The 16,311-nt window shown below is 46.3% G+C and overlaps 1 protein-coding gene and 1 non-coding gene across 4 annotated transcripts; one reads left to right on the forward strand and one right to left on the reverse strand.

Annotated features, from left to right (window-relative positions):
• Positions 1-617: 617 nt before the first annotated feature.
• On the reverse strand, positions 618-690 carry trnaa-agc (transfer RNA alanine (anticodon AGC)). Its single transcript has one exon. It is a non-coding gene; the product is annotated as a tRNA-Ala (tRNA).
• Positions 691-717: 27 nt separating this feature from the next.
• brd8a (bromodomain containing 8a) lies at positions 718-16,039 on the forward strand. 3 transcript variants are annotated; one of them, XM_014129371.3, is made up of 20 exons: positions 719-978; positions 1,632-1,728; positions 1,964-2,033; positions 2,338-2,387; positions 2,583-2,705; positions 3,047-3,127; positions 3,387-3,451; positions 3,853-3,995; positions 4,212-4,403; positions 4,550-4,637; positions 4,981-5,127; positions 5,588-5,721; positions 7,947-8,406; positions 8,549-8,586; positions 8,718-8,986; positions 9,093-9,185; positions 9,299-9,367; positions 11,454-11,736; positions 14,450-14,494; positions 15,339-16,039. In XM_014129371.3, the coding sequence occupies exons 1-20, from the start codon at positions 960-962 to the stop codon at positions 15,396-15,398; spliced, it is 2,526 nt and encodes an 841-aa protein (XP_013984846.1). In that variant the 5' UTR covers positions 719-959; the 3' UTR covers positions 15,399-16,039. The 3 variants fall into 3 exon arrangements, with proteins under 3 accessions (XP_082814380.1, XP_013984846.1, XP_013984847.1); XM_082958254.1 differs by lacking the exon at positions 4,981-5,127 and having other exon boundaries at positions 718-978; XM_014129372.3 differs by lacking the exon at positions 14,450-14,494 and having other exon boundaries at positions 721-978.
• Positions 16,040-16,311: the final 272 nt, after the last annotated feature.

Raw genomic sequence — 16,311 nt, forward strand, 5'->3', positions numbered from 1 at the left:
CCCTGGATTAAAAATCATCCCGTTCCAGTCCAGGGCGAGGTTTACATTTGGTTTACTCAAAAATTATAGAACTAATCTGTTATCTGTGGTTTAGTCTGTTCTGGGTCCGGGAAACTAGCCCTATACATCTATGGGGGGAACTGCTGACAAACCAGTGACTGTGATTACAGAGCAAGCAAACTGTGCGTACAGGGATGGGATTATCCCATTTCTGCCACAAGAGTAGCGATTCAGGTTTGAACAGAAAACTTGAACCAGGCAGGCAGCATCCCTGTAGGCAAAGAATAAGCACACAGCCATAAATGTCCTGACTCCCGACCTCTTGGTAGAATACTTTTTTTTTTTTCATGTTTTTGTAACAGGGCGTTCCATTGAGACCAGGTCTCTTTTGCAAGGGAGCCCTGCATTTTACAATTACACTACAAATAACACGGGAAATACACCAGAATATAATAATACAAAGAGAATACAGAAAAATAAAGCACACTCAGGAAAAACAATCACATTTCTCAGCAAACTGTTTTTCAACATACAGACAGCAATTAAAATAAATCAAAATCCAAAAGGTGTGACATCAATACAAGATTTTTTATTTTGTAAATTTACAAAACAGTTGTTGGAGGATGCGGGCATCGATCCCGCTACCTCTCGCATGCTAAGCGAGCGCTCTACCATTTGAGCTAATCCCCCGATATGTCAGTGCCGGACCACCGGACTATTTAACCCTGTAGTTATTTGATTCGTCGCTCTGCGGTGCTGTACATATAATGCAAAGAAAACATGAAATAGCGCAGATAATGTACATATCATTATAGTTCTACACAGCGGCAGCCACAGTGAGTCTACGCAAAATAAATATTTCCCCTTTTCTCTTTTTTTAATCTGAATGATCTAACTTGGTTTACTGTAGACCGAGTGGGTGGGTGGAGTGAGTACAGTATCTGCTATATAACAAGAAGATGGCGAGCGGGGTTGGAAGTGAGTAAATGAGCCTGTTGTCAAATTATATGATTTTTAATGCATGGCAACCAGATGTTCATGAGTCGTTTGCACTATAGTCTTGTGGATGATGTAACGTTACACGGCATTGCTAATCGGTGAATTCTTAATAGCCTACCCATGCTGGCATGAGCTTTGAATGAATGGCTCACTTTTCCCTTCTCGCTAGACAACGTTAGCTGACCAATTAGCAGAAGCTCGCTAGCTAGCTATTCTAAGTCACTAGCAAAATATTGCTAGTAGGTGCTTGTGCGGAAGTTCATCCTTCCATATGTCTGATTAGAAAGGTGTTGAGATGAGTGCTTCATGACTTTTGAAACATTCGTAGGGCATTTTGTAACAGCCCTCAAGATGGTAGCTAGCTTTAGGAAGCGCAACATTTATTTTCACCCCTCCTCCATACATGGCTTTGCTTGGTTTTCAGTGTGGCCTAACGGCCTCAGCTATTTATCTGGGAGTTTATTTCATAATAGTTGTACCTAGTTGACAGCAATGGGATTTGTTTAGCAGAATCTTGGGACATCCTGACCTGTAAAATAGGATGTGATTACCAGAAATTGTATTTTTGGATATTACATGTCCTGTACTGACTCTGTCCATACCCGTACTTCCCCTCCACTCCTTATCTGCAGAACACAAGTTGCTCTCCATGGGGCCAACGGAGCCATGGTCGGTGAGGGAGAAGCTGTGCTTGGCTACCTCTGTCATGAAGAGCGGGGACCAGAACTGGTAAAGCAGCACACGTTTAGGCCTACATCATGTTACTGTTCCTATGTTTTTGGACAGACCAGTCGAATCTTAGCCAGCCACCAACTTTCACTGAGTAAAGACTTCCAGTAATGGAAACAAGCAGTAGTCCATCTGTCACACAATTGATAATGTGAGAAAAGATTTTGGAATAGAATTGGTCAGTTGAATAGGAATTGTGATGATGCAATAATAGGATATCTATCAATACCCACAGGGTGTCTGTCAGTCGAGCCATCAAACCATTTGCAGAGCCAGGACGACCCCCTGATTGGTTCTCACAAAAGGTAGGATATGCTCCAATAAATGAACACCATGAACAAACAGGAACCTGATGATAGCATCTGAAAGAGATTTGCATTTGCTGCCCATGATGATGCAGTAACCTTATGGACAGGGGTTGATTGAGTGAGAGAGGTGGCATGGGTCCTTTGCATTAACTCTACTTTCCCTAGCACTGTTTGTTTTCCATCAGTGTTCTCTTCCACTGCCCTGGCCTGTCAATAAACTGAGTACATATATGCAGCCTGTTGAAATAAAGGAAATAACTGGCTTATCTTCTCTCTTCCTATCTCTCTCCTTTTCTTCTAGCACTGTGCCTCCCAGTACTCAGAGCTCCTGGAGACCACAGAGACCCCAAAGTGAGCACTGTTATTTTCTGTCTTTTTCTGTGTGTGGCTGGATCTGTGATTGTTCAGTTGTTGCATTTCCTATGATCAGAGGGGGGGGGTTGGAGAACATGGGCAGTATGTTAGTGTGAAGGGGGAGGCATTGGTTTATGGATAACATGCTCTTGTCTGGATGGCTTATGTTAATGGCATGGTATCTCTCCCCAGACGGAAACGTGGTGAGAAAGGTGAGGTGGTGGAGACGGTGGAGGATGTCATAGTCCGCAGGCTCACGGCAGAGAGGATTGATGAACTGAAGAGACTGATCAAAGACACACAGGAGAAGCACAGGTACACAGATTGTGGCAGGTAGGTAGCCTAGTGGTTAGAGCGTTGGGCTGGATCGAATCCCCGAGCGGACAAGGTAAAAATCTGTCGTTTTGCCCCTGAGAAAGGCAGTTAATCCACTGTTCCCCGGGCACCAAAGACGTGGATCTCGATTAAGGCAGCGGAAGACACATGTCAGTAGAATACATTCATTTGGACAACGGACTAGGTATCCCACTTTCCCTGTGTGCAATCTCTGATAGAGGGACAATCTATTCAAGAGACTATAATGGCCTTCAGTAGATATTTTCTGCTACTTGATTGACCCAACTCTGATGTCAGTTGTTGACCTGCTGCATTCACAGGAAGCTGAAGACCGAGGCAGAGCTGATCCAAGCCGGGCACCTGGACTCCAAGCTAGAGGATCTATGGGGAGAGATTGTGCAGTATGACCCTTTTATCTGTCAGCCTTTGTTACTATTTCTTCATCTATTTACATCACAGGAGGCTGCTGAGGGAAGGACGGCTCATAATAATGGCTGGAATGGAGTGAATCGAATGGTATCAACCACATGGAAACAAGGTGTTCGATACCATTCCATGTATTCCGTTCCAGCCATTACTATGAGCCCGTCCTCCTCAATTAAGATGCCACCAGCCACCTGTGATTTACATGTATATTTGTATTCTTTCTGTGCCTGTCAGGAAGAAGAAACAGGAACAGGACGAGGCAGACGTGAAAAGGAAGGTCACAGACACAGCCTATCTAGGTAAAAGATAACCCACTTCATGCACACCACCAGCTGCTTTTGCCTGTAGCTTTTCTTAATCTACTCAGTAAATATAACCGTATTTTCTGCTATTGCTCCGTGGGCACCCCTTTGTATATGTCTCACTCCAAACATTGTAAAACACAATATACCAGATAGTATACAGGTTGCTGAAGATGTAGTTATGTTTCTTCAATGATTCAATAAACCCACAGGGGATGTTGAAATTAAAAAACATCATGCCAAGGGGTTTGGATGAGGAGCTCTATCAGAAAGTATACCGAAGGCTGAGATAGATGTGTACACAGCCACAAAGGTGGTCAAAGTGAATAGTAGATCAATTGTAGTGTGATTGGTCAAACTAAGAACAGTCTCACCCCGCCGCCCCACCCCCCTTCCAGCCAGACAGGCGGTGAAGAACACCCCTAAACGAGTGCCCAGTGTGACCGTGCGCTCTCCCCTGGGGTGCGGCTCGCCAAGCCTCGAGTTCTGCCAAGGGGACACACCCCAGAGCACACCCGAGGACCCCAGCACCTCAGTGACTGTGAGTCCCTGTCAGCTACAGGGGAACGGGGCAGGGGCAGGGGCAGGTAGAGAGATGATTGGAGTTCAGTAGAAACATTCTTGATTTGATATCAATTAGATGTGGTGGAACGTGCTACACAGAATGCCTTTTCCTCGGCCTGCCTGCCTCTCCCTTGCATGTTATTCTCCCCCTGTTCCCTTTTCCCAACTTCATTTTCTCCCCTCCTCTCTCTAGGCACCAGGAGTAGCAGGGTTCATGCCCCTGACTGAGGCCTGTGGGCTGGGTGGTGCAGAGTCAGGCCTGGGCACTGTTCTGGATGAATCCCCACAAAAGAAGCTCTTGGGCCAGAAAGCCACGCCGCCACCATCCCCTCTCCTCTCTGAGCTACTGAAGAAAGGGAGTCTCCTGCCCACAAGCCCCAGACTGGTATGTCTGAGAGGAAATAGTATTCCATAGAGATTGTTCACTTTCATAAGATTTTAAAATGTAACTACCCATAGCCATTTAAACATCTCAGACACACCGTCAGATGAATCCTCTTGCAGCTACAGAGTGCTGTGTTTGTCTTATAGGTTGGAGATGGCGACCTGCCTGGTAATATGACAATAGCACATGACCTACAGCTCACAGGCTCTGTTCTACCTGGCAGTCTAGCAACAGGTACACACACTCATACTTGTCAGTCCCTCCAGGACTTTGCAATTCTGCGATCACAACTTTTTTTTGCAATATCAACAATTCCCCACATATTAAATTTGACCAATTACCACACTATTTCCTCTTAAAACTGTCTGATCACCACGTTACAAAAAGAGGGCTCGCAATTTGAACTAATCACAGCATTTTTACCGCCTAAATTAGTTCAACAAACGTTTTCCCCATCTAATAGTTCAAATGTAGTATTGCTTAGCGTTGCATTTTGATTAGATCAAGGCTCTGCCTGCTCTCTCTGCACGCTCTGTGTGTGTGTGTCCGCGTGTGTGTGTGTGTCCGTGTGCGTTAGGTGCCCCTACACTTTCTCGTCTGCTGGAGGCTGGGCCTCAGTTCTCAACTCCGCTGGACTCCTTGGCCAGCAGCACAGACTCCTCCAGTGTCCTTCTCACTGCTGCTTCACCCCCCACTATGGACTCCCCTGCCTCACTACACACAGGTCTCTCCCTTTCCCTTCCTGCCTCCCTCTCTCTGCTTCTATACTGTACAATCACTGCCCATCCATCCTCTTCATTTTTCCGTCAACACTTCTTCCCAAGCATCTCCTCTGTGTCTGTCATCAGATTGTGGCCATAAGTGTGTGATCAGTCTGTCACCTGAACGTCAGACTCCTGTACATGACTTGTCAGTCCATCTCATCTCCTCCAACATGAAGCACATCCCCATGATTATGTCCTCAGTCTGTTGTCTTTACGCAGAGATTGGATTTGAATCATATAAGGCTGTTAGTAATCCCTGTGTGTGTGTGTGTGTGTGTGTGTGTGTGTGTGTGTGTGTGTGTGTGTGTGTGTGTGTGTGTGTGTGTGTGTGTGTGTGTGTGTGTGTGTGTGTGTGTGTGTGTGTGTGTGTGTGTGTGTGTGTGTGTGTGTGTGTGTGTGTGTGTGTGTGTGTGTGTACAGGAGGGAATGAGGTGGGGGCCTCCCAGCCTGGCCCAGGGGATGGGACAGAAGAAGACCTAGTGACGGTGTCTTACATGGCAGAAGAATTGGACCTGGAGACAGTGGGGGACATCATCGCCATCATCGAGGACAAGGTGCTCCTTCTACGCCTCACACACCTAAAAACATGAGATGTGTTCGAATACCCATACTAACATACTGTATACTACAGTCGTGGCCAAAAGTTTTGAGAATGACACAAATATAAATGTTCACAAAGTCTGCTGGCTCAGTTTGTATGATGGCAATTTTCATATACTCCAGAATGTTATGAAGAGTGATCAGATGAATTGCAATTATCCTGAGACCATTCATGTGTGGGGTTGCTTCTCAGCCAAGGGAGTTGGCTCACTCACAATTTCGCCTAAGAACACAGCCAAAATAAAGAATGGTACCAACACATCCTCCGAGAGCAACTTCTCCCAACCATCCAGGAACAGTTTGGTGACGAACAATGCCTTTTCCAGCATGATGGAGCACCTTGCCATAAGGCAAAAGTGATAACTAAGTGGCTCGGGGAACAAAACATCAATATTTTGGGTCCATGGCCAGGAAACTCCCCAGACCTTAATCCCATTGAGAACTTGTGGTCAATCCACAAGAGGCGGGTGGACAAACAAAACCCCACAAATTCTGACATACTCCAAGCATTGATTATGCAAGAATGGCTGCCATCAGTCAGGATGTGGCCCAGAAGTTAATTGACAGCATGCCAGGGCGGATTGCAGAGGTCTTGTAAAAGAAGGGTTAACACTGCAAATATTGTCTCTTTGCATCAAATTCATGTAATTGTCAATACAAGCCTTTGACACTTATGAAATGCTTGTAATTATACTTCAGTATTCCATAGTAACATCTGACAAAATATCTAAAGACACTGAAGCAGCAAACTTTGTGAAAATTAATTTATTTGTGTCATTCTCAAAACTTTTGGCCACGACTACATACTTAATGGGTATATACAACATACTATTAGTTAATTTTAGTATACTGTAAATAAACGGTATCCTTTCAGTTGGGCATACTAGCGCTACGCCTGTCTACCGGAAGTTGATGCTGTTGCTATGCAACCTTTTGCTAGCTTGTTAGCATAACAAATGACTAGCTAGACATTTTACGACTTCGGGTGTGTTAGTAAATTCAATCTGGAGTACCAGAGTGCATTCTGGGCATTCGTAAATTCCTAGCATTGTCAGCGTTTCCCTCTCGGAGTGTTCAGAGTGTACACTGGACGCTCTGGCCGAGGAGTAGGGTTGATCCGAGCGTTCGTTCTGACCATCACAACACCGGCAGTCAAGCTCACAAGCTAACTGGCTAGCCACTTCCAGACACATATGAGAGAACACCTCACTCTGACCATTTTACTCGCCCTAGCAGAGCTGGTTAGTCTGTCTTCATGTTATCCAGACCGTTGGTGACTGTAACTGTGCTGCTGAAAACAATGTAATTACGCTTTTTGCCGACGTTTACTGACACCTGCCATATTCAATGGGTGTTGAGCGTTCGTAAATTCATCAGTTATTCTGCACTCTGGCACACTAATACGAGAGTGTTCTGAAATCAGAGTAGATAGCCAGAGTGAATTTGTGTCCATTGAGAACGCACAACGACTATACCACTTAGCTAAGAATGATGTGAATAATCAAGTCAATACATGTTAGTTAGATATCATATAGTTATTAAACTGGCAAGTTCAATGTATTAGTAGCCAACTAACTTTAGGTAGCTAGCTAACTAACATACCGGTACCTTAAATGATATGCTATGTGGTGCGTAAAGGATAGCGTAGCCAACATACCGGTATATACTGCTGTAATGCTATGTGGTGCGTAAAGGATAAGGATAGCGTAGCCAACAAATTGTCAGCCAACATAACTTGTAGCGTAACTTATTTGAAAAGTCATTACTTTATTACATTGCTCCACATTTTCTTAACATTTGTCATAATTAGTTAAAGCAATGAATTTGTATCCGCTCTCATCGGACTTATTTTCTTCAAATCTGAAAACGTTGTGAAGCCACGCCCATTTTGGGAAGAATTGCATTAATAGTGAAATAGTGTCCACTGCTTGTATACTTCGTATTTTGGCGAATGTAAAACGACATCCGGGAACTTTTGGCATACTAACTATATCCATATTATGACCAATAAGCATACTATATACAACATTTCCGTCACAAATAGTATGGTTAGTGCGGTTAGTAGGAGTATTCGAACACAGCTATGGATTGATACTCAACTGTTCTGCCTATAAAGCCATAGTGATATCAGCCTCCTGCGGTGTCTTAAAGTGACAAGCTGTGACCTGTCATCCTACAGGGTGATGAGAATACTGAGGCTTTGGATGCGGCTGCAGTGGAGGCTGCTCTGTCCCTGTGTGAGGAGACGGGCCATGCCCTGTCTGGCCATTGGGAGCCAGGGCCCTTCAAGTCCCCTGAGTCTGACCCTTCTGGGGCCTCACACCTCTCCTCCCTCGCTGGCAGTCTGGAGGTGAAGAGGGAGGTCCTGCAGTTACGGCGTGGGACCTCTGCATGTGACAGCCAGGACAACTGTCCCTCAGGGTACCCGCACCCCCTGGGCATCAGCGGCCTTCCTCCCTCCTCCTCTTCCTCCTCCTGCTCGTCTATGATGCTGGAGCACAGCCAGGCTATTGGGGCTCGTCTGCAGCCTGGGGCCATGGGCGGGGCCGATGGGGAGGGAAGCCCATTCTCTCCCCACGCCACCATCAGGTGTGAGAGTGAAGAGTGGACGCAGCAAGGAGCTGACACCCCACATGCAGGTCACTCATAGCCCTGGCACATCAGACTGACAGTCATACACAGAGGCTCAGACACCTGCCTTGGGCACAAGCTCTTGAGTAAACACGTTTGCCACCTGTTGTCATCATCTCTTTCTCTTTTCACTTTCTCTTTCTCCCTCAGACTCCGAGGATTGCCCCATGACAAGAAGACATTCCAAGGTACACCTCCCTCTCACTGAGGAGAGAACAGGCTTGTGCTGCTGATACCTGTTGTCCTTGTGTTAGAACCTGAAATCCACTGTAGATCCATCCAACTCACTCTCTCGCCCTCTCTCTCTGAACCTGTGTAGGACGTGAAGGAGGAAGAGGGGGTGAGTGACGGAGAGGAGGGGAGTGCCTCAGAGACTAAAGAGGGCCTGGATGGGGATGGGGGGGATGAAGGGGGGGATGAGGAGGGGGACGGAGCAGAGGCCTACCTGTCGGAGGCAGAGGGGGAGACCGAGCTGGAGCCCCCAGCCAGTGAGAGTGAGGACGGTTACAGTCTGCACACAGCCTCCTCCTCTCTGCAGCTCCACACCACTGCAGACTCTATCCCCAGCAGCCCTGCCTCCTCCCAGTTGTGAGTTCCACACACACACACACACACACACACACACACCACACACACCACCAAGCATGTCTATATCTGGTCAAAACTCCCTCTCTCTTTTTCTCTGTCTATTCAGTTCAATGTGCAGTGAGGACCAGGAGGCCAGACAGGCTCAGAAGATCTGGAAAAAAGCCATCATGCTGGTATGGCGTGCAGCTGCCAATCATAGGTAAGAATCTCACTCATGGAACCCTGGGCTATAACAGGATCCTACCTGCACCATGCTCCAGGCCTCTCATTTCAGCTTTTGAAAGTGATATATTTGCTGTTTTCCTGATGCAGGTATGCTAATGTATTCCTGCAGCCTGTGACTGATGACATTGCCCCAGGGTACCACAGTATTGTTCACAGGTAAGCACTGACATAAGGAACAGGTAAGCACTGACATAGGGAACAGGTAAGCACTGACATAGGGAACAGGTAAACACTGACATAGGGAACAGGTAAACACTGACATAGGGAACAGGTAAACACTGACCAATGACATAGGGGAAACAGGTAAACACTGACCACTGACATAGGGGAAACAGGTAAACACTGACCACTGACATAGGGAACAGGTAAACACTGATCACTGACATAGGGAACAGGTAAACACTGATCACTGACATAGGGAACAGGTAAACACTGACCACTGACATAGGGAACAGGTAAACACTGACCACTGACATAGGGAACAGGTAAACACTGACCACTGACATAGGGAACAGGTAAACACTGACCACTGACATAGGGAACAGGTAAACACTGACCACTGACATAGGGACAAGGTAAGCACTGATCACTGACATAGGGAACAGGTAAGCACTGATCACTGACATAGGGAACAGGTAAACACTGACCACTGACACAGGGGGAACAGGTAAACACTGACCACTGACATAGGGAACAGGTAAGCACTGACCACTGACACAGGGGGAACAGGTAAACACTGACATAGGGAACAGGTAAACACTGACCACTGACATAGGGACAAGGTAAGCACTGACCACTGACATAGGGAACAGGTAAACACTGACCACTGACATAGGGACAAGGTAAGCACTGATCACTGACATAGGGAACAGGTAAGCACTGATCACTGACATAGGGAACAGGTAAACACTGACCACTGACACAGGGGGAACAGGTAAACACTGACCACTGACATAGGGAACAGGTAAACACTGATCACTGACATAGGGAACAGGTAAACACTGACCACTGACACAGGGGGAACAGGTAAACACTGACCACTGACACAGGGGGAACAGGTAAACACTGACCACTGACATAGGGACAAGGTAAGCACTGATCACTGACATAGGGAACAGGTAAGCACTGATCACTGACATAGGGAACAGGTAAACACTGACCACTGACACAGGGGGAACAGGTAAACACTGACCACTGACATAGGGAACAGGTAAGCACTGACCACTGACACAGGGGGAACAGGTAAACACTGACATAGGGAACAGGTAAACACTGACCACTGACATAGGGACAAGGTAAGCACTGACCACTGACATAGGGAACAGGTAAACACTGACCACTGACATAGGGACAAGGTAAGCACTGATCACTGACATAGGGGAAACAGGCAGGTAAACACTGACCACTGACACAGGGGAAACAAACAGGTAAACACTGACCACTGACACAGGGGAAACCGGTAAACACTGACCACTGACACAGGGGAAACAAACAGGTAAACACTGACCACTGACACAGGGAACCGGTAAACACTGACCACTGACACAGGGGGAACCGGTAAACACTGACCACTGACACAGGGGGAACCGGTAAACACTGACCACTGACACAGGGGGAACCGGTAAACACTGACCACTGACACAGGGGGAACCGGTAAACACTGACCACTGACACAGGGGGAACCGGTAAACACTGACCACTGACACAGGGGGAACCGGTAAACACTGAGCACTGACACAGGGAACAGGTAAACACTGACCACTGACACAGGGGAAACAAACAGGTAAACACTGACCACTGACACAGGGGAAACAAACAGGTAAACACTGACCACTGACACAGGGGAAACAAACAGGTAAACACTGACCACTGACACAGGGGAAACAAACAGGTAAACACTGACCGCTGACACAGGGGGAACAGGTAAACACTGACCACTGACACAGGGGGAGCAGGTAAACACTGACACAGGGGAAACAGGTAAACACTGACCACTGACACAGGGGGAACAGGTAAACACTGACACAGGGGAAACAGGTAAACACTGACCACTGACACAGGGAACTGGTGCTTTCTTTGCTGGCTTGGCCTTCCCATTCAATCTATCTGTCGGATAACCTGACCACGCTCCTCTCTCCTCACCCCTCTCTCTCTCCTCCACCCCTCTCTCTCTCCTCCACCCCTCTCTCTCTCCTCCACCCCTCTCTCTCTCCTCCACTCCTCTCTCTCTCCTCCACCCCAGGCCCATGGACCTGTCCACCATTAAGAAGAACATTGAGACAGGTCTGATCCGCACCACGGCAGAGTTCCAGCGGGACATCATGCTGATGTTTCAGAACGCGGTGATGTACAACAGCTGTGACCACGACGTGTTCCACATGGCCCTGGAGATGCAGAGGGACGTCCTGGAACAGATCCAGCAGTTCCTGGCCACACAGCTCATCATGCAGACCTCCGAGTCTGGCGTCAGCGCCAAGAGCCTGAGGGGCCGAGAGAGCACCCGCAAGCAGGACCCCTCGGACAAGGTGTTCTGCTCATTGGGACGGCACGGGTAGAGGGTCTATAGATAAGAATGGGAGGAGAGGAGAGAGTGGGGGAGAATGGAGAGTCCAGGAGAGGAAAGGAAGGTGAGGATTTGGGGATGCAAGGAGAGCCAGATTAGGGGTCCGTTTAACCTCAGAGGAAAGGAAAGGGCACAAGTCTCTTACCATTGGCAGGCAGCAAAACACAAGTGTTTTCTTAATACATGATCTGTGCTTCACTGTTCATTTTATCCATTTCCCCATTGACATCCTTCACTATTCTCCACTATGAGTTGTCATGGATGGAGACCATACGGTTGGTTGGCTTCATGGGCTTGGATGGTGTTAAACTCATGATAGTAGATAGGAACCTGACTCCCTCAGATGTATGTCTGGTAATACTGTTGAATTGCATCACAGACAAGGACACAAAATAGTTGAAACACATGCACTGCTCCCATACCTGTGCATATATAAACTCAGCAAAAAAAGAAACGTCCCTTTTTCAGGACTCTGTCTTTGAAAGATAATTAGTAAAAATCCAAATAACTTCAGATCTTCATTGTAAAGGGTTTAAACACTGTTTCCCAAAAAAGTAATGAACATGCACCTGTGGAACAGTCGTTAAGACACTAACAGCTTACAGACGGTAGGCAATTAAGGTCACAGCTATGAAAACTTAGGACACTAAAGAGGCCTTTCTACTGACTCTGAAAAACATCAAAAGAAAGATGTCCAGGGACCCTGCTCATCTGAGTGAACGTGCATTAGGCATTCTGCAAGGGCAATAAATTGCAATGTCCGTACTGTGAGACGCCTAAGACAGAGCTACAGGGAGACAGGACGGACAGCTGATTGGCCTCGCAGTGGCAGACCACATGTAACAACACCTGCACAGGATTGGTACATCCAAACATCACACCTGCAGGACAGGTACAGGATGGCAACAACAACTGCCCGAGTTACATCTGGAATGCACAATCCCTCCATTGGTGCTCAGACTGTCCGCAATAGGCTGAGAGAGGCTGGACTGAGGGCTTGTAGGCCTGTTGTAAGGCAGGTCCTCACCAGACATCACCGGCAACAACGTCGCCTATGGGCACCAACCCACCGTCGCTGGACCAGACAGGACTGGCAAAAAGTGCTCTTCACTGACGAGTTGCGGTTTTGTCTCACCAGGGGTGATGGTCTGATTCGCGTTTATCATCGAAGGAATGAGCGTTACACCGAGGCCTGTACTCTGGAGTGGGATCGATTTGGAGGTGGAGGGTCCGTCATGTCTGGGGCGGTGTGTCACAGCATGATCGGACTGAGCTCGTTGTCATTGCAGGCTATCTCAATGCTGTGCGTTACAGGGAAGACATCCTCCTCCCTCATGTGGTACCCTTCCTGCAGGCTCATCCTGACATGACCCTCCAGCATGGCAATGCCACCAGCCATACTGCTCGTTCTGTGTGTGATTTCCTGCAAGACAGGAATGTCAGTGTTCTGCCATGGCCAGCGAAGAGCCCGGATCTCAATCCCATTGAGCACGTCTGGGACATGTTGGATCGGAGGGTGAGGGCTAGGGCCCATTCCTCCCAGAAATGTCCAGGAACTTGCAGGTGCCTTGGTGGAAGAGTGGGGTAACATCTCACAGCAAGAACTGGCAAATCTGGTGCAGTCCATGAGGAGGAGATGCACTGCAGTACTTAATGCAGCCTGGTGGCCACACCAGACACTGACTGTTACTTTTGATTTTGACCCCCCCTTTGATCAGGGACACATTATTCCATTTCTGTTAGTCACATGTATGTGGAACTTGTTCAGTTTATGTCTCAATTGTTGAATCTTGTTACTTTCATACAAATATTTCCACATGTTAAGTTTGCTGAAAATAAACGCAGTTGACAGTGAAAGGACGATTATTTTTTTGCTGAGTTTAGGAACAACGTGAGACAAAGGTCACTGTGAGTCCACGCAGTTCAATTTCTCACAACTCTCAATCTGATGCATACCTAACATGCACACACTTTCTTGTCCATCCTTTCACAGCCTCTGTGTCTGTTGGCTTTTTGTGTATGTGTGTGGGTTTGTGTGCACGTGTATTTTGTGTGTGTGTGTGTGTACCTCAGCTTGTTATATAATGTATGTGAAGACAGCCATGGCAATACTCCAACCTTGTGTTCCTCTGGAATTTCTCTAGCTCTGGCTGGTAGATAGCAGGAAAGAAGGTCACAGTTTAGGGAGACAATCTATTTTCAATTTAGCGGGACAGATCCAATTTTTATTATAGTATTTGAATTTTGCTATGCTACAAAATGTCATATTTGGTCACATGGTACATATTGTTACATATTGTCACTGGGATGTTTAATCACAAAAAATGGCTCCAACAATTTCTACATAATCCAAGTGAGGATTGGTTTCCCACCTGTTTTAAGAAAAGAAGTTGCCTCAGTTCTTGAACCACTTCTGTGAGATGGGTTCTGTACCTGCTGCTGTATGTTTGCCCACAGGGTTATATCGTATACAGTATTTATAGTGTCCACGAGTAGGGGTGTGCATTTATGTTATACCCTCTCTTGGATGGGTCTGTATCTTTTTAAGGTGGCGTATGTAGTTCTCTTTTCTCTGTTGTCGGGATGTGTGCTCCACTGCTCCTCTTCTTTCCTTGTTTTCTGTGTGGGTGTGTCTTTGATCCCTCTTTCTGACTGTATCCTTTGTCCTCTCACAGGACAGTGTCCCCATGGCCTCTCCTGCCTTCCTTCTCTCTCTCTTTGTAAGTACCCGGTCTGCAGTTTATGACCTGCAAGACTACAGCTGGGGTATTCACATTCTGCAGCTTATGACCTGTCAGACTACAGCTGGGGTATTCACATTCTGCAGCTTATGACCTGTCAGACTACAGCTGGGGTATTCACATTCTGCAGCGTATGACCTGTCAGACTACAGCTGGGGTATTCACATTCTGGCCCTAGGTCACATAAATCAAATTCAAATCAAATGTATTTATATATCCCTTCTCACATCAGCTGATATATCAAAGTGCTGTACAGAAACCCAGCCTAAAACCCCAAACAGCAGGCAATGCAGGTGTAGAAGCACACTGCTTGAATCAACTTTTTCAACATTTCAATGAAGTTACGTTGAACCAACGTGGAACAGACGTCTGTGCCCAGTGGGTAGTATTTTCTATTTCTTACACTTCCCCCCTCTCTCACTCGCTCCTACACACACATGCAGACATATAGCACAAAAACACAAATTGGTTCACTTTCATGCACACAAGCTAATAGACTCAAGCATTTTGGTTTGTAATTTGCATTGAATCTAAATGTTTTTTTATTTTACCTTAACTGACTTGCCTAGTTTAATAAAGAACAAATTCTTAATTTCAATGTCGACCTAGGAACAGTATATCAGGGGCAGAATGACTGATTTTTTATCTTGTCAGCTTGGGGATTTGATCTTGCAACCTTTCAGTTACAAGTCCAACGCTCTAACCACTAGGCTACCTGCTACCGCTGAACGACTGTGTTTTCCAGGGTGATGGCTAGTTTTTCAAGCTTCTGGTTGCTTTGGATCAGAGTTAACCCATCTCTTCTCTGTGCCTGTCTATACAGGATGGGGGCACCAGGGGGCGCCGTTGTGCCATAGAAGCCGACCTGAAGATGAAGAAATAAGCTGCAGGGAAGCAGCTGAAGACTGGAATACGTCTGATTGGTGTCCTCCATGGTCATGTCCCACTTGATTACGCTAACGAAGGACACCACAGTTGGGGTCAATGTCGTTTCATGTCCCGTCACTTCAATTGGACATGGCGTGACATGGCGTGTCTCGCTGAGAGAGCCATTCCTGAATTGCAGTTTAGAGAAAACGCAACGACAGCTGGGCGATAAACAAAAATCCATATCATGATAAATAGAATAAGTTTATAACATTAATGTGCAGCAGTTCTTTATTACCTTAATAACTAGTACTTTGAATGTTGTAGCTATCAATTGTCCCATTTAACTATCACCCATATTAGCAGACTCATTTAATTTCAAACTTCACATTTCTCCAGTATAGGCTTCTTATCATAATGAAAGACATCAGCAAAAAGTCCACGATAAGTGGTCGGTGTCGATCATTTCCGGTTTATCGTCCCAGCTCTAAACTCAACCCCAGCACCGAGAATCACTTATACCCCAACTCCTGAATGTGCCAACAGAAAACATATAGACCTTGCATTGTGTATGTCAATTGTTTTAAGTCCTCTGTATAGTATTGTACAGGCATGTCCTTTGTGTACATATGGTGGCCCAATAAATATTTGTCGCAAGATTGTGGTTCTCCAACTCAAAGCAAGTAGTGTGTGATAAAAAAAGCTATAATCCTTAGTTGACATGTCAATTTTTGGATTTAAATTAATGGTATCTATTGATTCTTGAAAAATAACTTCAATGCCTAAAACTAAGCTGTTGTACCCCATCAGAACCCAAAATATAAGACTGCTGTTCTCCAATGTAAATGAAAACACTGTTGAAACAAATGTCTCATGGATGGTTAGTCGATGCATAGCTCTGTCTATGAGAGTGGTCACATTTCTCCAGG

The sequence above is a fragment of the Salmo salar genome, chromosome 11, assembly GCF_965601325.2.
Source record: "Salmo salar chromosome 11, fSalSal1, whole genome shotgun sequence".
NCBI classification, from domain to species: Eukaryota; Metazoa; Chordata; class Actinopteri; order Salmoniformes; family Salmonidae; genus Salmo; species Salmo salar.